Here is a 27,514-nt window from a genome sequence, read left to right as displayed (position 1 = left end):
ACCGCAGGACAGGTGTCTGGGGAGCTGGCATCTCCTAGATGGAGTGCCCGGACGACTGTGGTGGTGGTGAGCCAAGAGAAAAGCAGGAATAGAAAGCTTCAGGTTTTCACAGGTGCTGAGTGTGCTGCGCTCTCAACACGACACGCCTGCATTGCCCTGGGACTAGTTATCCAGCCGGTAATTGCAAACATTGGTGCAGACCTCAGAAGGGAGGTCAGTCTAAAATCGTCGTTTCCATACCTGCGGTTTCCTTGAGGCAAAGCCTCCACACATTTCTGTCTCTTCAACACCAAGCGAAATGTCAGGCACCTCTTAAGGGCTCAGAAAAGATGTGGCAAACTGAAAACCAGCAAATGCCAGATGCCTTAAAAACAAGCGAGCCTGAGTTTTCCACGGAATCTCTGTGAATTAGAGTACAATGAGTATCCCCGTTCAGATAGAACCCAATGATCTGTGGCATCAGAAACCCACGTGCCACGTAGCTGTTCTCTTGAGCCTCAGTCCTTCCTAGGATGCGCTGTTTTGTCACATGACTGGAGCAAAGTAACTCCCCAGGATAACCGTCACATCATCACTAATATTTAAGCTCGCCAGTTTCAATTCTGTGGCTCATTTTTTGTGTCAATATATATCTTTGCCTTAGGAGGAGGTTTTTTTCTTGTTTTCATATAGTCATAAATGGCTTTAAACTCTGCCTTAACATAGGTCTAGCCCTCCCCCTCACCCCCAAGTGATTGAATTTGAAAAGTTTATTGCAACTTTTTTCTGGCGATAGACACAAGATAAAGTTGTACTGAACGCATACACTTTCAAAAGTATCTATGTAATGTGGATCCTGAGAAACTTAACAGAAGACCATGGGGGAGGGGAAGGAAAAAAAAAAAAGAGGTTAGAGAGGGAAGGAGCCGAAACTTAAGAGACCCTTAAAAACTGAGAACAAACTGAGGGTTGATGGGTGGGAGGGAGGGAAGGGTGGGTGATGGGTATTGAGGAGGGCACCTGTTGGGATGAGCACTGGGTGTTGTATGGAAACCAATTTGACAATAAATTTCATTAAAAAAAGTATGCATGTAAATATAGTGATGATGTAGGTACACAAAACTAGCAGCTTTACAAGTTTTCTTGTGCCAGGGAGAAAACTAACACAACAATTCATCGAGCACCTTGTATGCAGTATACACGGATGGGGTAGGGTCTTGGGCCACAGTGTGAAGACATATATTACAATCTGCACTACTGCAGAGGTCAAGAGAAAATAAACAGAAAAACTGAATGTAGAGTGATCAGAGCCACCATAGGGACAAGCAGGGATGTAAGAAGAAGCCTCCAACTGGTGGCCACGCCTTTCCAGAGGAAGTAAAGCCCACCGATGCTAACTACTGGTGCCTCGGTGTGAACTAGACTCCCATGAGAAAGGATAGGAAGATTCAGGAGGCAAGGCGGCATCTACAAATGCCTGGAGCCAGAGAGAACAGGGCGACTGGAGAGTACTGCTAGTGCTCCAGGATGGCCAGACAGAAAGCAGAAAGCGTGCAGGTGACTAATGAGGGCTCCAGTTGATAGGCTCAGGGCGTGGACGGACAAGGAATACAGGTCAGCCTGCTAGACGGTAGAAGCAAGCCAGTGGGAAAATGTAAAAATCGGACAGACCATAATACAATCCTGTCTGTGAGCCTCGTTTGAACCCATGGGATTTAGATAAAAAGCAAATTGCTTTTTAGATAAAAAGCAAAATGTTTGAGCAACTGTCAGGCAGTGAATTGTTAATAATTTATCCATTAGAAATTTGTGTTAGATATCTGGAGCACCAACATATGTACTAATAGTTTTCTTTTTTAAATACTACACTTACAATAACAAAAGAGAATTTTCTGGGCTTTGTTAATGAGACTTCATGCATGAACTAATTCATGATCACCCAGAATCTAAAATATGCTTTTGTATTTCTATCTCATAGTTGCTTTTTGCTTCGTAACTATGGTGATCACGTAACTTTTCATCCAAACTGGGATGGTTTCAAAAGTGAAAGAGATATTATGAATAATTACACAAAGACAACAGGCATGAATATGAACCATCCTGAGCCAACCAAATGTGTGATTCTTATTCAAAATGTGTGCTTCATTTTAACAATGCTTAAGTGATGACATTTATTTTAGATTTGGAATAGCATCTAGAAATGGAATGCCCTTTCCTCTTTTAACTGGACAAGTTCCAATCCTGTAATATCTTAAAGCTGGTGAACTACTCCATTTTCTCTTCCTAGTCTCACCTTTCCATTTTTGTAGGATGCTGAATGAATCACTGGCTGAGCCGAATGAAATAAAGATGATAAATTTCTTAACCATGACACTTACCAGCTGTGCAATGTGCATGTATCTTTTAAAAGCAGAATTCTCAAAGTCTAGGAGAAAATGCTTCATTTTGTTTTATTTTTCCTTAGCTTCCAAAACAGAAATTGGGATCAAATCCAACAAAAACGTTTATGGCCAATGAAAAATGAAGCATTATTAAAATAAGAAAAACGGAAGAAGCTGAAAGACCTATTAGAGAGAACTGCCAGATTGTAGCATTTCAATGGATCCCTATATAAAGCCACAATATTCAGCTATTATTCAAGCAGGTGGCACATTATTATTCTTATAGATTGATACCTTTGCTTATTATCCCCTTGACTGCACACAAAACACAGTAATTTGATTCTAATAATGTCTGTAAAAACTTCCATTAATAATATATAGTGTTATTAAACCATAAAAAAATTATCTATGGCCTGTTCTAATTGATTTTGGTCTCTGTAATTGATGGGCTGAGTTTCACCATACCTGGGTATGCCAGGACAACTAACCTTATAATAAAGGAAAATCACTGATTTCATATTTGAAACGAGGCGGTTTGGAAACACTGCTTCATCGGGTTTCTCACCTCCCACAGAGAGCAGCACCACAGGAGTATAAGCAGATCGCCGGTAGACAATGGAAACGTATTTTTGAGTTTTATATAATTCCATGATAATTAAAATAGTCAGTGCAAGAAGATAAATCTCATGCATGGCCATTGTACACAAATGGTAAAAGGAGTCTGTCTTTGTGGAATGACTCCCAAGTCCTACTAAACAAAATCCAAGGAAATAGTCTTACATGAGGCTCTTCCATGTTCTGCCTCTATACCTCGGTTCCCCATTAACCACTCATAGCCGCCTACATCATGCCTCCTCGTTTTCACTTCTGCTCTTCCTTATGTTCAAACATAAGGAACTTCTATCCATTGGCCGAACTCTTCCTATGAAGCAACACTGAGCTTGGCACAATCTGCAGAACATCTTCTCTGAGTCCCCAGATTAATTGATATCTCCCTATTCTGTGCTTTTCCAGCACGTTTTAGTGGTCCTCCTATTATATTAGCAGGCTGATGTGTTATATTTGATTTATCAGCCTATATAACTCTTTGCCTTCATAGACTACAAGTTCTTCAAGGACAGAAGACAACCAGCTAATCTCAGGATCTGGCAATGCACAACAGGATCAGTGCTCACAAAATACATCCTAATTTGAGCTACATTAACTGTTTGTCTACGGATGATTGTTTGCAGTTGCGGTGACACATATTTAAGTCACACAACCATTCCTAAGCAACTGCAAATGGGTGGAGTGAAAGAGTATGGCCCTCACTTAGATGCTGCTTTTTAGTGAGGTTAACTCTGAATCAATCACTCACCTTACCTGAGCTTAGTTACACATTTGTACCAGTGATCATACAACTAAGGTTGTGGCTCTAATTCAATGAAAAATGAACTTAACTTGTACAATGTACTTGCTCAGTAAGTTTCCCCATCTTACTTCCTTTTAACACTTTTAAATTAAAAAAAAAATATCCTAGGGATTCATTTCTATAGTTATGGTTCTCTGTGTGTAGATACGAGAAAGTCATATAACACCCATTGTTTAGATTTATCCCATGTTCTTGCTTGTGTCTGTTCTATTAATTAGAGTGTCCTCCATATATTACCATTATTCCTTCCCTGTCCAGCTCAAATATTACCTTTCCAGCAAAGTCTATCAGAATTAACTGGCAGATCATCTGGGTTTCCACAGTACCTTTTAAATGATTTTATTACAATACAGTAAATATTATTAAACTGTTGTTGTAATGCCAAGTGGATTCCCCTCGCTTTGATAATTTTTCCAGTCTGGGATCATTTTTCAAAATAAAGAAAATAATGAGACATATATTAAAAGAATTTCTGGAAAGGCAAGATCTTTTGTTTTTATGTTAGAAAGAGCAACAATAGTTTTAAAACAATACATTATTAAAATAAATAAATATATGAATGCATGCACATTTAAAATATAGTCATTAGTGAAGGTTTTGTGGTCAAAAATTAGTTTTTTTGGCAAGAAAAATTAAACCCTAGAAGTGTAACAAAGTTATGTAGTATTATATACATTTGACCAGGACATTTATTACATATAAAAATGCTCAGTATTTGAATCTCATCATAATATAAACAGATATTTTAAAAGAACACAACACAATAGAACTGCCACAGTTCAATTTTCTTTAAATTTTTTTTTTAACATTTATTTATTTTTGAGACAGAGAGAGACAGAGCATGAACGGGGGAGGGGCAGAGAGAGAGGGAGACACAGAATCGGAAACAGGCTCCAGGCTCCGAGCTGTCAGCACAGAGCCCGACGCAGGGGCTCGAACTCACGGACCGTGAGATCGTGACCTGAGCCGAAGTCGGCCGCTTAACCGACTGAGCCACCCAGGCGCCCCACAGTTCAATTTTTTTAACAAAAACATTGGCTAACTGCTGTCAGATTAATTTTGTGTTTTATAACATAAAAGAGCCTACAGTAGCCGCTATTGGTTTCTTTGATTAGCAGTTTAGAAACACAAGGTAATAAAAAATTAATTTAATTTACCTTAATAACCAAATCAAATTTCTGGTGAAAATCTCTGTTTACGGGCTCCAGGAGGCTAAGTTCTGCCGTCCTAGGATGCATATGGAAAAATCGTGGGTAATCCTCCGGAGTCCCTGAAAGACAGTGAGATTTCAGTATTAATTGAGAACAAGAGGTAATATGTGTGTGTGCTATATCTGTTTTCCTTCATCAACCGAGGAACAAAATCACAATTTCATTAGTAAATTAAGTTTAAAAATTATGCAGTCTAGGGAAAGGAGACAAAAATGTAGTATGTAATTAATTAGCTTATGAGTAAGAAAGATGGAAAATATTTCTTGTTTGGATGGTTTTCTAAATATCTTTTATTAGAAGAGCTCTTTAATTAACTTGAAACTTCATCATATGAAAAGAGATATTAAGTGTCAGGAGAGCAAATTTTGAATTATAAAATTGTGTTTTAATGGTGCATAAATCTTAATTATGGTCTGCATGGTCTTCTACCATATCTTGTAATAAACAAAGACTAGTAATTTGTACCAAATATCAAGCTGCTTGAAAATTAAAATGAACATATTCTGTTCCAGCTGGTAAAATATTTTTCTAAAGGCAAGAATCCAGCCAATTACATCAATCATATTAAATCAAAATACATTGATGATACTCTTAATGCCTACAGAGGATATTTCTTAACTACAGGCATTATAGTGAATTGAAGCACATTTCTTCCTGCAGAAATTTTCTTCAATTTCATTATCTTCCTTTGTTTAACATGATATTCTTTGTCTCAAAGTGAAGAAACAGAAGTCATATCATGTAACTATGGAATATATTATGCATTTGGCAAAACAGTAACTGTAAGAATAAAATAACTATGGCTTCCAATTATTAAAGCCTACTTTGTGCTAAATGCTTTATGTAAATTATCATCAATAAGTCTGTAAATCATTCCCATTTCACAGAGAAGGACTTGAGAACTTTGAGATATTAAATAATGTGTACAAGATCAAAGGGACAATGTAAGATAGAGCTTGAATTCAAATCCAGGGTGCCAGAAGTCAGACATATCAAAAAATGGGTTAATTTCTATTACTTCTTTGCTTCAACACTGAGACAAGAAGAGAAACTCTCCTGGGGCATTATGTGAGAGGAAATAAAAAAGTTTGCCAGTACAATAGACTTGAAAATCCAGAAATAGTCAAAATTGCACATGACAATTTAGCAGATGATAAAGGAATCATCTCCAAACAGTAGGGGAAAATGGATTTTTGAATACTATCATTTATCAAATAGAAGAGCCATACAGAAAATGATCAAATTGCATCCATTCTTTATACTAGCGTAAATCTCAAATGGAGAGGATATTCATATATAATAAACAATAAAACAATACAAGTGCTAGTAATAGATGAAAACACAGATGAATTCTACTATAATGTGAGAGTGGGCATATCTTTCCTAACTATGGCTCAAAATCAAGAAGCAATAAGGGAATAAAGAGATAAATTTGATGACATTACAAAATGGCTTGGCAAGACACAATAAACAAAGTAAGGCCACAAGTGACAAGCTAGGGAAAATATTTGCAATTAACAACAGATGCAAAATGTTCAAATCCCTAACATATGTAGATTTACAAATTAGGAAAGAAAAACATCATCTGTACATTAAAAAAAAAACAAAACACAAAACATTGCGTGAGAATAAAAAGAGTTCACAGAAAGAGAAAGGTAAATGACTTTTCATCATATACAAAGATGCTCACCTTTATACACAAGAAGAAAAATTCAAATGAAAACCACAATGAAATTCCATTTGTTAATTGTTAGATTAGCAATGGTCCCAAGTGGACACTCCACTCTATTGGTGAGCCTGTGAGAAAAAATGTACTTCCAGACATTCCTGGTATTATTAAAAGAGTGTTACAAACTTATGATGGAAAATCTGGCATAGTATATGAGAACGATATGAGTATTGGGGAATTCTGAGAAGATGATATCAGGAATCTATCTTCATGTAAACAAGAATTGGCAAGATCTTTCTGATACAGCTATTTTAGAACTCCAGAGTTTATTTCAGTGTTCCAACTTCTCGAGTAAGGTTTGGACAGTAAAATATGATTAATTTCCATCAATTACAACTCTTAGCACAGTAGCAGTTACACATCTCCCACCCCTCTGCCACTTGGCAGGGAGCTGGGCACATATTCCTGTAGCAGCTTGCACACTGCTGCTGGGAGTAATTATGGGCAAAAAGGACCATGTCCTCTAAATATCAGAGATCTGTGCCCTCATCAGTGACTGCTGTTTCTAATCACAGAGATGCAGGTGACTATTGTCACACCCACCTTTCTTGCTGTAAGCCACTCCACTTAGACTGAGGAAATTTCCAGGGAATTCAAAGGGCTAGCAACCTTTTTACCCTATTCTTTTTTCTCCCTTTTTCCCTTTGGAAGCCAGGCATTAAAAGCAAGTACACATGGAGGGAAATTAGCAAGTCAATGTGCATACCCAGGGGAAGTCATAGCTCAGAAACTACTTGAGAAGACCTTAGGATTAAACCTCAGACTAGTCCTCAGCGCAGAGACAGACTACAATAAAGAAAACATATATACATGTATATACACACACATGTATACATGTATGTACATGTACATGTATACACACACACAAAAACAAACAAAAATAGAAATAAAAACCAGTAAATTCTGGGAAGGTGAAAAATTCTGATTTCCAGAATTACCACATTATTAGATTCAAATGTCCAGTTTTCAGCAACAACAACAACACAGGGTATATACAACAACAACAATGACACAGGATATACATAAAAACAGAAAAGTATGGCCCATTCAAAGGGAAAAAAATGAATAGAAATTGGCCCTGAAAAACACCTGATTGATGAGTTACTAGATAAAGATGTTAAAACAGATGCCTTAAAGATGTCCAAAGAACTAACAATAGATGTAGAGAAAGTCAAGAAACTTATGTATTAATAAAACGGAAAAGAGACAGATAACCTGAAAAGAAACTACAGGACACTATAAGAACTTCTAGAACTGAAATAAAAAGTTTACTAGACAGGTTGAAATGCAAATTGGAGCAGGCAGAAGAAAGAATCAATAAATTTGAAGCTAGGGCAATGGAAATTATTGATGCTGAGTAACAGGAAAAGAAAAAAAAACATGATTAAATAAAAGGGAAGGAACAGTGCCTAAATGACCAATAGGGCACTATTAACAAGACCAACATACACATTGTGGGAGTCTCAGAAGGAGAAAAGAAAAAGAATGTTTGAAAACATAATGGCTTAAAACTGCCAAAGTCTGATGAAAGACAGAGATACAGATATACATCCAAAGAGCTCAGCTACTGAATGAAATTTAATAAATGAAATTTATTAAGATAAATGTAAAGAGACTCACACCAAGACACTTCATAATCTAACACAAAAGACAAAGACAAGAAGAGAATCTTGAAAACAGCTAGAGAGAAATTACTCCTCACATACAAAGGATCCTCAATAAGATTATCAGCCTCTTTCTTATTAGAAACTTTGGTGGCCAGAAGACAGTGACCCTATTTATTCATAGTACTAAAAGAAAAAAAAATGTCAAAAAAGAATTCTATACCTGGGAAAACTGTCCTCTAAAGTGGCAGAGAAATTAAGACTTGCCAGATAAAAGCTGAGAGAGTTCATTACTACTAATCCAGCCCTGCAAGAAGTGTCAAGGGAATCCTGCAGGTTACAATGGGCAGGCACCAGGCAATAACGTCCAGCAGTAGGGGGAAACAAAGATCTCGCAAAGGTCAATGTATGGGCAATCACAAAAGCTGGTATTATAGTACCAAAGTCTGTAACTCTAATTTGTGATTTCTACATAATTTAAGAGACTAAGAAATTTAAAAGAATTATTACTTTATGTTTTCAGGCACACAATATATAAATGTGTAATTTTGTTACACAAACAGACTAAAAAGGTGAGGATTTAACTGGAAAAGAGCAGAGTTTTGTATTTTTTTTTTAATTTCTCTTAGAGACAGAGAGAGTTCAGGAGCAGGGGAGAGGGGCAGAAGAAGAGAGAGTCCCAAGCAGACTCCATGCTCAGTGCAATGCCCACTGTAGGGCTTGATCCCCTGTACCTGGGATCAGGACCTGAGCCAAAATCAAGAGTCAGACACTCAACTGACTGAGTCACCCAGGTGCCCCAGAGTTTTATATATTGTTAAATTTAAGCTGGCATAAATTTAACTTAGAGTGCTATGACCTTAGGATTTAAATATAATTCACATGATGAAGACAAAGAAAACAGTTATAGAATACACACAAAAGAAAATAAAAAAAAACACAGAATTTAAACACTACAAAAAATCAACTAAAGAGAAAAGAAGACAGTGCTGAAGGAAATGAAAATGAGAAAACTTTAAGACTATGGAAAAAAAAAACAAATATCAAAATGACAGAAGTCCCTCCTTAGCACTAATGACTTTAAATGTTAATTAATTAAACTCTCCAGTCAAAGACAGAGATTGACCAAATGGATTGAGAAAGAAGCATGATCCAACTATATGTTGTCTACAACAGACTCAGTTTAGATGTCAAGACACAAACGGATAGTGAAAGGCTGACATATGCTAGACCTTGAGGGCATTATGATAGATGAAATAAGCTCATCATAAAAAAGATAAATACCACATGATTCTACTTATATAAGTTACTTCGTCACAATCACAGAGACAATAGGTAGAATTGTGTATTCCGGGGGTCATGGGGAAGAAGAGAATAGGGAATTATTGTTTACTGTGTATAAAGTTTCAGTTTTATAAAATGAAAAGAGTTGCAGACACATCCTTATAAATGTAATTAACATCACTAAACTGTATACCTATAAATGGTTAAGATGGGAAACTGTATGTTATGTATATTTAACAACAATTAAAAAATTGAAGAAAGTCATAGTAGCATCTATTTTTGACCCAGAAATCCCACTTCAAGGAAATTTTTGCATTTTCATAATAAGTAGTCACCATTTAAATATACATCAAGAGTGGTCCGGTTGAGTAAATGATGATACATCCTCAAGCAGATAATAATTGAAATGTAAAAATTAATGATAAATATCTTTACCTATTACTATAGAATTATCTTTAGTTATAGAAAGTGACAAAACAACTTGGAGAAAAGTGCATATATATACTAACTTTTAAGAAAGAGGAGCATACACACATACAAATAAAAGGATGGATGTTAGGAAAAATGATAAACTATAACATTAAAAAAGTGTTATGTATGAGAGAAAGAGGGAATGTTTTGAGGGAATAGGCAATGAAGCTAGATTAAACGAGCTACACCACTGTTTTTTTTTAAATTTTAGAGCCATATGAATATTATATATCATTATAAGACATTGAATATAAGGACATCACAAAAATAAATATTAAATTTAAAAATCTAAGTGTTTGGGGCACCTGGGTGGCTCAGTTGGTTGAAGGTCTGACTTCGGCTCAGGTCATGATCTCACAGTTTGTGAGTTCGAGCCCCGCATCAGGCTCTATGCTGACCGCTTGCTCAGAGCCTGGAACCTGCTTCAGATTCTGTGTCTTCTTCTCTCTCTGCCCCTCCCCCGCTCATGCTTTGTCTCACTCTGTTTCTCAAAAATAAATCAATGTAAAAAAAAAAAATCTAAGTGTTTATTCATTTGGTGACATAAATACAAATAGAAAACGACCATTCCAGACAACTTTCAAAGATAGTACCTTAATGTCTTGTTCACAGTGTAATGTAGCTCTACAACAACTGAAATTATAAAAACAGAAACAAAAACAAAGAGTCTGTAGTAATAATATTGTTCATGTTAGCGTTGTTAGTCTAAGACAGTTATGGGAGCATTTTGCCAGCAATGAAATGAATAGTAATGTGATGTCTTAACTCTATCACTCTGTGTTAAAAAATAAATTCTTATCAAAGAAAATTGGATTGCCATGGAAATTTAAGGAAATTTATGCCTATTTCCCAAGTTTTTATATCGCGGCCATGTAGGAATTTATAATCGGTCCCAGTCAAATGTTACTGCTGAATAACATTATAACCTCTCCTTTGGTAGAGCAAAAGCAATTATGATATACAACTTATATCCAGATGATTTTCAATGAAAACTTTCAAGTGACCCCTGAATCTTGAGTATCTTACAAAAGCCAGGCTATTATTGATGTATAAAAATGTTTCTAAGAACAGAAGTGCATGTCTAAGTTCAAGGACCCTACAGATTCACTTAATTTTCTCATTTAGAAGATGTGATATTCATTCCACTTAGCAAAGCTATACTTAATTCATTTACAAAAGCTGCTTCTTGGTTCCAGTTCAAGATGGTGATATGGGAAGACCCTGAACTCACCTCCTCCATGGAGCACACTGAATTACACTTATTAAGAGAACAGTTGCTCCTGAAGAAGAACTGAGGGTTGACTGAACAGCTACTGAACAACCATAGAGAGAGAACAGCAAGAGAAAAGCAAGAGAGACGGAGACACAATAAGGAAGGGACTCCCCTCCCCCATTGCTGCCAACGGCCGTGGAGAGGGACAGTACTGAGGGACCAGGAACAGAACCTTCTGTCCTTGGGCACAGAAATAAAGCAGTGGTTTAAAAGAGCAACTAGCATGTAGGAGACACAACATGAGAACTCCGGAAAGCAGCAGAGGAACCCTAGAATGCTCTCCAGGTCAGAGGGACTAGAGAATGATAGTCCCTGGTTCACATTCCCACCCCACCTTAAAAGCCTAAACAGGAGCAGAGTCCAGACCCCATGACAGGTGGGTCCAGTCATCTCAGTGAGCTTGTGACTTCAGTGAACCCAGGGTCTACAAGCTCACAACAATCCTGGTCATACTGGGGCACAGAAAACAAAGCCAGGGTTTAAAAGGGAGCTCTGAAAATGCTCTCTCCCCCTCCCCCTTAGAAGCCCAGACCAGAACAGGGTCTGGAAGCTATACATGAGGGGTTCAGATGCCATAATTAGTGGGTGCTGATGCCATAACTGGAAAGTCAGACTGTCACAGAAAGTTGGCAACTGCAGCAAGCCTAGGATTTGCAAGCCCACACCAGCTCCTTGCATGCTGGGACACAGAACAAAAAAACGCTGGTGTAAGAGAGTCAGGGAACTGAAGAAAAATTCTTTCTCCCTCAATTTAAAAGCCCAGACAGGAGCAGAATTTAGCTCAACAGTGAGCTTGAGTCGTCAGGGTGCCTAGTGTCCATAAATCGACACCAGGCACCCTGTAGTGCTGAACACAGAAAACAAGCTGTGGTTTGTGGGTTTTGTTTGTTGTTTAATATTTATTGTATTATTATTATATGGTTTTTTTTTTACTTTTTGTTTTTACTTTTTAAAATTGTCTTGCTTTATTTTGGTTTTACTCTTTTTTTATTTCTTCTTCCTTCTCTTTTTTTCTTTTTTCCTCATTTTTAATTTTTTCTTTTATTATTATCTTTTCTTCCCATTTATTCTTTTTGTAAAAAGCCATGGTTTAAAAGTGTAACTAGCATTTATAGCCACAGCTCCAACCAACCATTAAAATTCACCAAGCATACATGGTCTGGATAGGGAACACTGTACACAAGACCAGTTGTTCAACTTTAGGACAATTAACTTTTTCCCAATCCATAGAAACACAAACAGAAAGTCAAACAAAATGAAGAGACAGAATAATATGCTTCAAAAAAAAATACCAAGAAAAAACTAAAACAAAATAAAACAAAAGCAAAAACAAACAAAAAAAACCTAAATGAAACAGAGATAAGCAATATACCTGATAAAGAATTTCAAGTAATGATCATAATGAAACTCACTGGGGTGCAGAAAAGAATGGAAGAACTCAGTGAGATCTTCAGTAAAGAGACAGAAAATATTAAAATGAAGTAATCAGAGTTGAAGAATACAATGTCTAAAATAACACACACACACACACACACACTATAGGGAATCAATAGTAGATGAGAGGATGCAGAAGAATGTGTCAGCCATCTGGAAGACAGAGTAATGAAAAGCACACAAGCAAAACAACAAAAAGAGAAAAGAGTTTTTTTTTTGTTTTTTTAAATGAGGACAGATTAAGAGACCTCTTGGACAACATAAAGTAAACAAACATTTATATTACAGGGATCTCAGAAAAAAAAGAACAAGAGAAAGGTGTAGAATCTTTATTTGAATAATAATTGAAAAAACTCCATAACCTAGGGAGGGAAATAGACATCTAAGTCCAAGAAGCACAGAGAATTCCAAACAAGATGAACCCAAGGGACTCTACACCATAGCACATAATAAAATGTCAAAGGTAAACAATAAAGAGAGAATCTTGGGGCGCCTGGGTGGCGCAGTCGGTTAAGCGTCCGACTTCAGCCAGGTCACGATCTCGCGGTCCGTGAGTTCGAGCCCCGCGTCGGGCTCTGGGCTGATGGCTCAGAGCCTGGAGCCTGTTTCCGATTCTGTGTCTCCCTCTCTCTCTGCCCCTCCCCCGTTCATGCTCTGTGTCTCTCTGTCCCAAAAATAAATAAACGTTGAAGAGAGAATCTTAAAAACAGTGAGAGAGAAACAAAAAATTACCTAGAAGGGAAAACCTATAAGGTTATTAGCTGAGTTTTTAGTAGAAAGTTTGTAAGCCAGAAAGCAGTGGCATGGTATATTCAGAGTGCTGAAAGAAAGAAAAAAAAAACACAAAAAACAAAAAGCTACAATTAAGCATACTTTACCCAACAAGATTATCATTCAGATTTGAAAGAGAGATAGAGTTTCCTAGACAAATAAATTATACAGGAGTTTATCACCACTAAATCAGCCTAATACAAAATGTTAAGACCACTCATTTAAGTGGAAAAGATATGACCACAATTAGACATTAAACAATATGAATCAAAAGATTTAAAATATTAGAACATATATATACATATATATATATATATATATATATATATATATATATATAACATGCAGAAAATGGAGTGAAAAAAATAGAAGGGGAAAAAGAAAGATGATTTTTTTCTCTTTTCTTTTTTTTTCTTTTCTTTTCAGAATGTTTGAACTTGAATGACCAAACTAATATGGACTGCTATTTACTTAGGATGTTACATATGAACCTCACTGAAACCACAAACCCCAAACCTGTATAGAAAACAAAAAATAAAGAGAAAGGCAAAGAATCACTACAGATATTCACTGACACAAAAAGAGCAAGAGAAGAAAGGAACAAAGAAGAATTACAAACTAAAAAACAAAAATGAAAAACAAAACAAAAACAAAAACCAGAAAACAAATTTTTTAACTGTTGATAAGTACATACCTATTAATAATTACTTTAAATGTAAATTGTCTAAATGTTCCATTCAAAAATCAAAAGACATAGGGTGACAGAATGGATAACACAAACAAACAAGACCCATCTATATGCTGACAGCAAGAGACAGACCTCAGACCTAGATAAATACAGCCTGAAAGTGAGGAGACAGAAAAATATTCACCATGCAAATATGGAAGTGGAAAAAATCCAGGATAGTAATACTTATATCAAACAAAATAGACTTTAAAAGAAAGACTGTCATAAAAGACAAATAAGGACACTACTTAATTATAAAGGGATCAATTCAAGAAAAAAAATACAATTGTAAATATCTACACACTCAACACTGGAACATTTAAATACATAAAGCAGATATTAATGGACATTAAGAGATAAATTGATAGTAATAAAATGATAGTAGGGAACTCTAACACTTCACTTACATTAATGCATAGATCATCCAGACAGAAAATCAAGAAAACAATGTCTTTTAATGATACAATGGACCAGATTGACATAACAGATGCAAACAGAACATTCTATCCAGAAACAACAGAATGCACATTCTTTTCAAATGCACAGAAAGGAACATTATCCAGAACAGATCACATATTAGGTCATAAGATAAATCTCAATAAATTTAAGAAGCTTGAAATCACACCATGCATCTTTTCTAAGCACAATGTTATAAAACTAGATATAAATCATAAAAAAAATTGGAAAAAAACATGAACATGTGCAGACTAAACCACATGATACTAAACAGCCAATGGGTCAATGAAGCAGTCCATGAATAAAAAAAAAATACATGGAAGCAAATGAAAATGAAAACTCAATGGTCCCAAATTTCTGAGATGCAATGAAAGCAGTTGTAGGAGAGAAGTTTACAGCAACATGGGCCTACTTCAAGAAATAATAAATAATACAAATAAACATCTAACCTTATGCCTAAAGAAACTGGGAAAAGAATAAACAAAGCCCAAGGTGACTATAAAGTAAATAGTAAACATCAGAGCAGAAATAAATGAGTAGAAACCAAGAAAACAATAGAACAATCTATGGAACCAGGAGCTTGTTCTTTGGACAGATAAACAAAATTGACAAAACTTTAGCCAGACTCATCAAGAAATACATAGAAAGGACACACACACACACACACACACACACACACACACAAATGATTGTTGACACCACAGAAATACAAAGGCTTATGATAGAATACTCGGAAAAACTACATGCCAACAAACTGGACCACCCAGAAGAAATGGATAAATTCCTAGAAACATATAATCTTCCAAAATTGAACCAGGCTGATATAAAATCTGGACAGATTACAAGTAACAAAATTGAGTTAGTAATCAAAGACTACCAAAAAATAGAAGTCCAGGACTAAACAGAATAACAAATTAATTCTAAAAGGCATTTAAAGAAGAGTTAATACCTATTCTTCTCAAACTATTCCAAAAATAGAAGAGGGAGAAAATCTTCCAAATACATTCTATGAGGCCAGTATTACCCAGCACCAAAAGTTAAAGAGACCACAAAAAAAAAAAAAACTACAGGCTAATATCCCTAATGAACACAGATATAAAAATCTCCAAGAAAATATTTGCAAATCACATACAATAGCACATTGAAAAGATCATTCACCATGATTTGGTTGGGTTTATTCCTGGGATGCAAGGATGGTTCAATATTCATAAATCAATCAACATCATACAACACACCAACAAAATGAAGGATAAAATCATGATTATCTCAGTAGATGCAGAAAAAGAATTTGACAAGAGTTAAGATCCATTCATGACAAAAACTCTCAATAAAATGGGGTTAGAGGGAACATACCTAACATAATATAGGCCATATAAGAAATACCCACAGCTCACATCATACTCAATGGTGAAAAACTGAGAGCTTTCCCTCTAAGGTCAGGAGTAAGACAAGGATGTCCACTCTCACCACTTGTATTCAATATAGTACAGGAAGCCTTAGTCACAGCAATTAAACAAGAAAAAGAAATAAGAAGCATCCATGTCAGTAAAGAAATTAAACTGTCACTATTTGCATATGGCATACTATACATATAAAACCTTAGGACTCCACCAAAAACACTACTAGAAGTAATAAGCATATTTAGTAAAGTGGCGGGATTCAAAATCAATACTCAGAGATCTGTAGCATTTCTATACAGTAATAACAAAGTTGCAGAAAGAGAAAATTTAAAAGAAAACCTTACAATCAGATCAAAATAATAAAATATGGATGAATACATTTAACCAAAGAGGTGAAAGACTTGTACTCTGAAAACCAAAAAATTTCACGTTATAGGTTTCACATCTTCAATTTCTTTTGAAAGAAAGGAAGGAAGGAAGGAAGGAAGGAGGGAAGGAAGGAAGGAAGGAAGGAAGAAAGAAAAACAAGGAAGGAAGGAATTAAAGATGATACAAACAAATGAAAAGATCATCCATGCTCATGGTTTGGAGAAGAAGTAATATTGTCAAAATGTCCATATCACCCAAAGCAATCTACAGATTCGATGCAATCCACATCAAAACCCCAACAACATTTTTTACAAAACTAGAACAAATGATACTCAAATCTGTATGGAACCATAGAAGACCCTAAGTGATCAAACCAATCCTGAGAAAAACAAAGCTGGAGGTATCAAAATTCCAGATTTCAAGATATATCACAAAAAAACTGTAGTAATGAACACAGTACAGTACTGGCAAAAAAAGCAGACACACAGATAAACAGAACAGAATAGAGATTCCAGCAATAAACCACAATTTATAAGGTCAATTGATCTTTGACAAAACAGGGAAGAATATGCAATGGGAAAGAGACAGTCTTTTCAATAATGGTACTGGAAAAACTGGGCAACTACATGTAAAAGAATGAAACTGGGTGACTTTCTAACACATTACACACAAAAAACCTCAAATTGGATTAAAGATCTACACATGTGTCCTGAACCCATAAAAGTTCTGAGGAGAACATAGCAATAATTTCTCTGGAATTAGCCATCACATTTTTCTTACATATGTCTCCTAAGGCCCAGGAAACAAAAGCAAAAATAAACTGTTGGGATTACATCAAAATAAAAAGTTTCTACACAGCAAAGCAAACAATCAACAAAACAAAAAGGCGGCCTACTGACTGTGAGAGGCTATTTGCAAATGACATATCTGATCAAGGATTAGTATCCAAAATATATAAAGAACTTATAAAACTCAATAGCAACAAACACAAATAATCCAATTAAAAATGGGCAGAAGACATGAACAAACGTTTCTTCAAAGAAGACATCGAGATGGCCACCAGACACATGAAAAGATGCTCAATATCACTCATCACTAGGGAAATGCAAATCAAAACCACCACGATATATGACCTCACACATAAAGTAATGGCTAAAATGAAAAACACAAGAAACAACAAGTGTTGGTGAGGATGTGGAGAAAAAGGAACCCTTGTGCATTGTTGGTGGCAATGCACACTGGTGTAAACACTGTAGAAAACAGTATGGAGGTTCCTCAAAAAATTAAAAATGGAGCTACCACATGAGAGTACTTAATCAGGGAAAAGGAAAATAGGACCTTGAAAAGATATATGCACCCGTGTGTTTATTTCAGCATCATTTACAATAGCCAAGACATAGCCAAGACAGGGAAGCAACCTAAGTGTCCATCAATAGATGAAGAATTAAGGTATATATTATTTATATACACATATGTACACATACATACAATGGAATATTTCACAGCCATAAAAAGGGATGAGTTCGTGCCATTTGAGGCAACATGGATGAACTCAGAGGGTCTTATGATAAGTAAAATCAGGCTGAGAAAGACAAATACCATATGATTCCTCTCACAAGTGTAATCTAAAAATAAATGAGTGAAACAAACTCAAAGCACAATCAGACCTATGAATACAGAGAACTGATGGTTACCAGAGGGAAGGTGGGTAGGGGATGGACAAAATGGGTGAAGGGGAAGGGAACTACAGCCTTCAGTAATGGAATGAGTAAGCCATGGGAATAAAAATCAGAGCATAAGGAACACGGTCAATGACACGGTAATAGCAATAGAACAGAACAGATGGTAGTGACACTTGTGAGTGCAGCACAGTGACGTGCAGACATGTCAGATCACTATGTTGTACACCTGAAACTAATGCAACAGCCTGTGTCAGCTCTACTCACATTAAAATGACAACAACAACAATAATGAGGAGATGGCTCTTTTCCCATTATAAACGTAAATAAAAATTATTTTAAAAAGGTCCTTTTTTTTCAAAATCTCTCCAAAGCTCTGAGTTTTCTCCATTTAGTTTTTGTCTTGATTTTAATCTTGGGGTTAACTGTATTAAAATTCCATTCTCTTGATATTCAATTCACCTGCTGCCCTGGTTATATAACTAAAATTTTGTCAATGATTTCAACCATATTTTTATCTATGCCTTCAAAGCACATTTCTTTTTGTTATCACATTACTCCTAGGTTGGTGCCCAGATGATAGATGTTGCCTCTAATTTCTTGCCATTCTCTACTGTTAGTTTTAAATTTATCATTTTGCCTTATAGCTGTCCCACTTTTCATGTGCATCTTTGATCGTTCTAACTGAAAACAGTAAACTCCCCTCGTCCTACTCTCATGTCTTCCAGATCTCTTCAGGTGTATCCATCCTCTTTGCAATCTCTTTGTTGAGCTATTTCTAATGAATAATACACTCTTCTTTTCTGTTCTAAAACAGTGCCAAAAACTCTGTAATCCATCCCCCACCAAAGAACATAAAACCTCAAATCTGCTTTTACTTGTCTTTCAAAAAAATCAAAGTTACTCCACTAGTATGCAATTTCTCAATTTAGGAAAATACTACAAAGATTTTCCTGGGTTATTTTCCTGATGCATTTTTATGGCAGTGCTTCTGAGAATGTAGATCTTGGTCCACTTGCATGGGAAAAGCTAAGATCCCATCCTGTTTTGTTGAATGAGAATCCCTGAAAAGCAAGGTCAGAAATATGCACCTCTGAAAATCTCTAAAGTTTGAGAACCACCGCGTTACGGTGTATGAAATGCCCATACTTTTATTTAAACCTGAAACAAGTATAAAAACCATGAACTGAGTTTTTGCTGATAATGCCACCATTTTTCTGACTATGCAGATTCCAATCTCCAAATTCCTCTCTTATGACTCTACATGTGCTGCCCATGTGATTCTTCCTTGCCTGTGTCCTCACCATTCTCTCCTCCTGTGTTTTTCTGTGGTCCTACTCTGCTTCCTCACCTAAAGCCTTGCCCTCTCATTCATGTACTGCTCTGATAGCTTCCTCAATCTTCTGACATTCCATGCATTTATAATAACTAAGGTAACATGCTAAAATGCCACTTTAATCTCCCAATTATCTAGACAAAATTTAATATATTGTTTACTGCAGTGATGCCCAAGGTGTTATTTAGTGGTGCAATTTACATACAATTAAATGCACAGATAAGCTTCGATGTTTTTGGAGAATTGTAGAGACCTATATAACCACCACCCATATTAAAACTTTAATTTCACATTTCTTTTGTCCAAAAACAATACAAAAATATGCTTAACAGATATTTACTGTTCAAGATGACACTTGCTGCTCTTGCCATGTGTATAGGGACACGGGCAAGGAGTCTTGAGGGAGGCATGGGGACTATGCAGTGTATACAGGGGGACAGAAGTACTGTCCCCCGTCTGCCTTCAGCACATGGCAGTGGGCTTCGGTTCATATCTGCCTAAAGTGACCTGTGTTTTGTAGAGTTCATTTTTCACCAAACGAATACTCACAAAAATGAATAAACAGCTGAGAACTATTTCTTCAAGTGAACCTCAGATGGAAAAGAACACTAATGATGTATGCAAAAGTGAACACCACGAAGGGACAGGATGCTCACTCCCATGCTCCTAGTACAAGGACTAAATGAATCATGCTATTAGGTCACATCCTGAAGACCCAAGCACATCAACCCAGCCTGACAATTTTTTTTAATGTTTATTTATTTTGAGAGAGAGAGTGTGGGCATGAGCACAGAAGGGGCATAGAGAGAGGAAGAGAGAGAGAGAGTCCCAAGCAGACTCTGCACCGTCAGTCTAGAACCTGACACAGGGCTTGAACTCACAAAACCACAAGTTCATGACCTGAACCGAAATCAAGAATCGGAAGCTTAACCAACTGAGCCACCTAGGCACCCCCAGCCTGACATTTTTAAACAATTTGTAGAATTACTTGAAATGCGGACTTACATCCAATGTAATTAATAGTACTCTATGCAAATGGTGAACATTGAAGTTTGAACTAATGGTAATGCACGCACAACGTTTAAACATTACAGGGCTTACTCAACTATTTTTAACTCATGGGGCAAGGAATGAAAAAGTTACTTGTTCAATACAACTATTCACTATCTTAATCTAACATACACACACATGACCTGAAGTAGATTAGAGACAGCTACAAATTCTGAGCTTCCCACCAAGAAGCAGAGTCTATTTTCCCTCTTGTTTTTTAAATGTTTACTTATCTATTTTGAGAGAAAGAGAGAGAGAATGGCACAGGGGCAGGGAGGGTGGGGGAGAGAGAGAGGGAGAGAATGGCACAGGGGAAGGGAGACAAGGGGAGGGAGGGGGAGGGAGGGAGGAGAGAGAGGGAGAGGGAGAGGGAGAGGGAGAGGGAGAGGGAGAGGGAGAGGGGAGAGGGGAGAGGGGAGAGGGGAGAGGGGAGAGAGAGAGAGAGAGAGAGAGAGAGAGAGAGAGAGAATCCCAAGCAGGCTCCATGCTGTCGTCAAGGATCCTGATGCAGGGCTCAATCTCATGAACAATAAGATGATGACCTGAGCGGAAAATCAAGAATCTGACTCTTAACCAACTGAGCCACGTAGGCCGCCCAGTATTTTCCCTCTTCTTTTTTTTATTAAAATTTTTTTAACATTTATTTATTGTTGACAGAGAGAGAGAGAGAGAGAGAGAGAGAGAGAGAGAGAGAGAGAACATGAGCAGGGGAGGGGCAGAGAGACAGAGGGAGACAAAGAATCCAAAGGAGGCTCCAGGCTCTGAGCTGTCAGCACAGAACCCCATGTGGGGCTCAAATTCATGAACTGTGAGATCATGACCTGAGCCAAAGTCGGATGCTTAATGGATTGAGCCACCCAGGTGCCCCCCTCTTCTTGAATAGGGGCTAGATTCATGCTTGATTTGACCAATGGTGGCAGATAGGATACCATTCTGTTTGGGGGCCAAGCTTTAAGAAAACTGGTAGCCTTCATTTTTACCTTCTAAAAAGTCAATGAGCTGCAGGAAAGGCTACAGAATAAGGTAAGCCCAGTGGGGGGAAAGGGGGCATAACCACACTGGATGTCTATATCCCTGGCTAGCTTCCAGCTGAATGCACACATTTGAGTAGCCTCAACGACACCGTGTGAAACAAAAGAACTGCCCAGTTGATCCCAATCAACCCACAGAAATATGAGAAATACCATAGCTGCCATTTTAGGTCACTAATGTCTGTGGTTTATTGTACAAGAACAGACAACTGAAGCACTAGCCACTGTCTCTACAACTTCCCTTATGTTTCCTCAGCTTACACTGTCTTCATGTTTTGATGAATTTTGGTTCATTTCCACAAAGTTTCTTGCCCTGAACATTATCTTTTTTTCTTCCCCCCCCCCCCCCCACTGGCCGAGTAACATAGCAAACCAAGTATTAAGAATCATAGTTTTCCCACAAACCCAGGGCCATAGCCTTCTGGGCTGTTACTGGAGAAAGAAAGATACTTCTTTTTTTAATCTATTTTTTTTTACATTTATTTATTTTTGGGACAGAGAGAGACAGAGCATGAACGGGGGAGGGGCAGAGAGAGAGGGAGACACAGAATCGGAAACAGGCTCCAGGCTCTGAGCCATCAGCCCAGAGCCCGATGCGGGGCTCGAACTCATGGACCGCGAGATCGTGACCTGGCTGAAGTCGGATGCTTAACCGACTGTGCCACCCAGGCGCCCCTGAAAGAAAGATACTTCTATTTGATTTAAAACACTGTGTTTTAGAGTTTCTTTGTAAGGATATTTAAACTTGTACCTTTACTAACAAATACCCTACATGCCCCATTACTCTAGATAACATACTTATCTTTGGATCAATCAATGCTCTCATTTTTAGCAGATATTTTTGAGAGTTCCAGTATTTGTAGCTTATTATTCTACTCTATTGATCCTTGTAGGGGACAGGACAAAAAGCTCAATGTGTTTGGAAATGAACAGTTCTCTGGAACAATTTCCAGGGGAAGCCATAAAAATATGAATACTGATACTCAGTAATAAGACCTGTATAGTAGGAGAAACATCTCCCAATAATGTGTGCCATAAAATCAATCTTCTCTCTCATGCCTACATGATAATAATACTGCACAATACTCCAGCTTATTAGCTAGTAATAAGTTCCTGATAACAGAGAATAATAAATCCAGAAAGGAAAAGAAGAAAATTTCTGAATCAGTGGAAGTTACTCAGAATTACAATCAACATCCTGGAAAACAGAAAGACCTGAGGGAATGAACTAATAGACTATGTGTGAGGTGACTTAGTGTTTGAAAGGCCAACATGTAAAAAAGGATGCAGTTATAAGGTATGTGGCACTGGGAAAATAAAAGAAGAAAGTAAAAGCAGATAAATGAAAATTCTGGACTCTTCCCCAAGTATTTGTGAAATCCAAAATATCGAAAGGAGGGATTTGGGGGCCCAGGACATGTTTTCATTGTGTTATCCACTTAAAATACATATTTAAATCTGTATCTTCCTCATGGCTTTTTCAAAATGAGTATACTGTATGCTTGGGCACAAAAATACTAATACTTAATAATACTTATCAGAGTTAATGCATGTTTATAAAAAATATTTGAACCTAAGGTTTGTGGGTCTGATGTTGCTCTTCTTTTTTTATTTTTTCCCCCCAAAATGTTTCCCCCATGAGTTTGTGTGGGAATGGGGGAGGGGCAGAGAGAGAGGAAGAGAGAATCCCAAGAAGGCTTGGAGCTATCAGCATAAAGTGGACATGGGCTCAAACTCACAAACTCACGTGAGATCATGACTTCAGCCGAAACCAAGAGTCAGATGTTTAACCAACTGCACCACCCAGAAGCCCCTGGTATTGATATTCTTCTTTTATTTATTTAAAAAAAATTTTTTAGATGTTTATTTATTTTTGAGAAAGAGAGAGCACGAGCTGGGTTGGGGCAGAGAGAGAGGGAGACAGAGTGTGAGCGGGAGTTGGGGCAGAGAGAGGGAGACACAGAATCCGAAGCAGGTTCCAGGCTCTGACCTGTCAGCACAGAGCCTGACACGGGGCTGGAACCCACAAACTGCGAGATCATGACCTGAGCAGAAATCGAAGGCTCAACTGACTGAGCCACCCAGGTGCATGTGGTGTCTCCATTATTCACCAATGTGTTATACCAACTCTAATTGCCAAAATATACATAATATTATCATAATGACCACACTGACTTTGAATAATAGGCAAAAGTAGCTATTAATCATATTTTTATATTTACATTTTAGTATGTAATGCTTATCTACATGTTGTATTTAATACATATTATTTGTCATACAGTAGATGGTCTGGTACAAGCATCCAGCATTAAAAACGCTAATATTACAAGCTGCTATTATAAACTAAAAGTTAGGAGACCTTCTTATATTATTAGACATAAACACATATTCTATCATATCTTTGTTAATGACGATGTGGGGACAGTCATGGAAATGCCCTTCTTTGTCTCGTTAGAGCCTTGCACATGATCATCTTTAGCTCTTTGAACATCTTTGAAACACCCAACTGAAAGTCTTTGTTAAGTCTAATGCCTAGAATCTCTCAGAAACACGTTTGTTGATTTATTTTCCCTGTGTATCAGCCATTCTTCCCTGTTTCATTCCAGTGTCCCAGGTTCTCTTAAAAGCTGGTCATTTCAAATAGTATTATGTGACAACACTGAACATCAGATTTCTTCCCTCCCCAGCGTCTGCTGAAGATGCTGCTCATTTGTTTTTCCAAGTAGTGATTTCTGAACTGATAACTCTAAAATATGCCTGCTTTGTCACGTGGGGCCACTGAAACCTGTACTGGGTTTAGTGTTTAGTTAATGATGGGGCGGAGATTTTTTACATACTTGGAAACAATAAGTATCCTAGTCTTTGGGAGCACTTGGCTGATGTTAGATCACAGTTAGTCCTTAATTCTGCTGTTTAAAGCTCCACCCTAGTCTTTTCTTTCTGCTTTGGCAGAAACTCAAGGTAAGCCAGATATGAAAACTTAAGACTTTCTCAGGTGTTTTCTGAAAATTCACATGCTACTATTCTTACTGTTGTCCTTCCAAGATTCCTACCAATATGTCAACGTTTTGGCAAACCCTGTGGACATCATTCCTAACTTTCTTTTTAAGCTTACTGGTTAGCCAATCACGTGTTCCAATTTTTGTCTATCGCTTCAGGCAGCAACAAAGTTAAAACACTTGCCTGTAATTGTTTTTGAGAAACTCCTTCCCCACTGCTCCCTAACCATCCCTCAAACAAGACTTTTTGTGCTGGGTGAAATCTGAGTTAGCCTTTTATATGGGTTCTTCCAGGGACCCACCAGCCAGGTCACATGATGTTTCTTTAGAAATGAGGCTTTGGAAGAGCTCCAGTTTTGTTCTGTTTTTCAAGAGACTGTCAAGATACTTTGGGAATGCAGGTTGTTATTTTTATTAAGTTTACTTATTTATTTTGGAAAAGAGAGACAGCATGTGTGTGTGTGAGCAGGGAAGGAGCAGAGAGAAAGGGGTAGAGAGAATCCCAAGCAGGCTCTGCACTGTCAGCACAGAGCCTGACATGGGGCTCGAACTCATGAACCATGAGATCATGACCTGAGCTGAAATCAAGAGTCAGACACGACTGAGTCACCCAGGTGTTCCAAGGTTGTTGTATTTAATGCTACTCCTGAACTAACCAGCAGGCAATGTGACTCAGGCAAATGAAAAATTCCACGAAGCTAAAAAAAGCACAACCAAGAGTCAGCTGTTTTTCTTGAATAAATGTTCCCTGGGTTGCTGTAAGACTTGGTTAATTCAGCAATTAATGATCCAAAATTATGATTTCACTTTGGTTTATACTAGTTTGTCACAGCTTTTAGGGAAGGAAAATTTTTCACAAGTCTTTCCTTGATTATTTTCAATGACTTCACCTGGAATAATTCCTTAAATTATTAAAATATCAATCTAATATTACTTGTACTGTGATTTTATTATACTGAATGTAACAAGGACTTTCTTAAATGTGTAATTCGGTGTTTTTGAAATGATAAGTACCCCCCAAAAATTCAGTGCATCTAAATTTATGCCAGTTTTATGGAAAATTTTAGTTTACCATAAACTTCTAGTTTGCACTTAGTCGTTTGAGATTTTATTGCCACTTTTGTTGTTGTTGTTGTCCTTTAGTGAATGCTCCAACTTAAACCTAAATTTCATCGTCCTAACAGTAAAACACAGAAGGGGCATCAGTTAGGCTATCAGAGTTTTACTTATTCCCTCCAAAAGTCATCCCACTTTGGGATAAAGGAATTTCCACTTTAAGGCAGGAGTCAATTTTGAGGGATTTTTTTTTTGAGTTTTCAATCGCTTATACTCTGAATATTTTTCACTCAGAGTATCCCTGCTAATCCCATCCTTCACAGGTAGAATGGTATCATTTTTCTGTGAAGAAAGCCAATGGACACCTCTAGGAAATAGTGGAGTGAGGTGACACAGGGTGAAGTTGTTGGGGATGATCAGTGGTAGAAGACTAATTCCACCATTGACGATAGTTACGGTAGGACCAGGGAAGGAACTGGCAACAGTCCTTGGATGGCCCTTCTGCACACCTGAACACGCACATCCTCCCATTTAGTAAGTAGACCGCCAAGAATGTGTGAGAGCGGTGGGGAGCTGTCCACATGAAGGCCGAGAAAACTAGCTCTGAGGGACATGCACTCAGAACTACTGGGCAGGGGGGACTTAAGGAAAATGAAGAGGTCTTGCCAAGTAAGGAAAATCAGAGCCATGGAAATCCTGTTGTGCACGTTTCTCTGTGTGTGTGTGCTTCTGTTCTTACCAGTCTTGTCTAACTTAGGAAAGGTGATTTTTCTTCCTAATGGTAATGGTGACATGAATTAACATTATTGAGCACTAGCTTTTTCCCAGGCATGATTACACATTTACCTATACTGAATTGAATTTTCAAAACCTTTTTATAGAAGGTCTGTTTTTAATAACTCCATTTTATTTATTTATTTAATGTTTGTTTATTTTTAGGAGACACAGACAGAGTGCGATCACGGGAGGGGCAGAGAGAGAGAGAGAGGAACACACAGAATCTGAAGCAGGCTCCAGCCTCTGTGCTAACAGAGGGGCTGTGCTAACAGAGGGGCTCACACTCATGAACCGTGAGATCGTGACCTGAGCCAAAGTTGGCCGCTTAACCGGCTCAGCCACCCAGGGGCCCCTAAACTCCATTTTCAAGAGGAGCCATCTGAAGCAGAGAGATGAGTAACTCACCTAGCATTATATGATTAATAAGTGTTACAGTCAGGATTTGAATACAGTTCAAACTATCAGTACAAGGCCCCATCCTCTAGAAGTGCAAATGCTATAAATGACATCATTTTATTTAACTTATTTGTAAAAACAAAGACAGTGCTGGTGGTTGTGTCTATTGTTTAGGACCATCCATCATATTACATTGGTGGTTGGTGACATAGGCCGCCAATGCATCATTCTCCTCTCCTTACTACCTTGGCTTCTCCATTCGCTCAGAGTAAAGGACAAAGTCGATCGATAGCATACTAGACTCTCTAAGTTCTGACCCCTCTGTGTCTCACCTCCTCTTTCTATTCCCTCTCACTCACTCATCTCCAACGCTCCTGGTCTCCTCGATGCTTCTGAAACCCAGCAGGCAAGCTCCAGTTTTTTATCTCCGCCTATTCTCCCAGACATCAACATGGGTAACTGCGTCAGCTTCTGTGAGACTTTGCTCAAATCTCATCTGTTCAGTGAGCTGTGCCCTGATCATCCTATCTTATGCTGCAGTTTATACTACAACACCTCTCTGTGCTCCATTTTCCCCACAGTGCTGACCGCCTTCTCTCTTCTATAATAAACATATAATACGTTTCTTGCTTGTTGCCTTTGCTTCTGCCAGAACACCAGCTCCACGAAGTGAGGAATCTGTCTCCCTCC

General features: G+C 37.5%; 1 protein-coding gene across 1 annotated transcript in view; it reads right to left on the bottom strand.

Moving 5' to 3' along the window:
• Positions 1 to 27,514, bottom strand: part of PCDH15 (protocadherin related 15) — an 850,076-nt gene that overhangs the window by 360,447 nt on the left and 462,115 nt on the right. Inside the window, exon 10 of the mRNA XM_047824821.1 lies at positions 4,929 to 5,041. Coding sequence (XP_047680777.1) covers positions 4,929 to 5,041 — 113 coding nt within the window. The remainder of the gene's footprint in view (positions 1 to 4,928; positions 5,042 to 27,514) is intronic.

The sequence above is a fragment of the Prionailurus viverrinus genome, chromosome D2, assembly GCF_022837055.1.
Source record: "Prionailurus viverrinus isolate Anna chromosome D2, UM_Priviv_1.0, whole genome shotgun sequence".
In the NCBI taxonomy this organism is placed as follows: Eukaryota; Metazoa; Chordata; class Mammalia; order Carnivora; family Felidae; genus Prionailurus; species Prionailurus viverrinus.
Note: the sequence above shows the minus strand (reverse complement) of the source record. Positions and strands in the feature narration are given on the sequence as shown.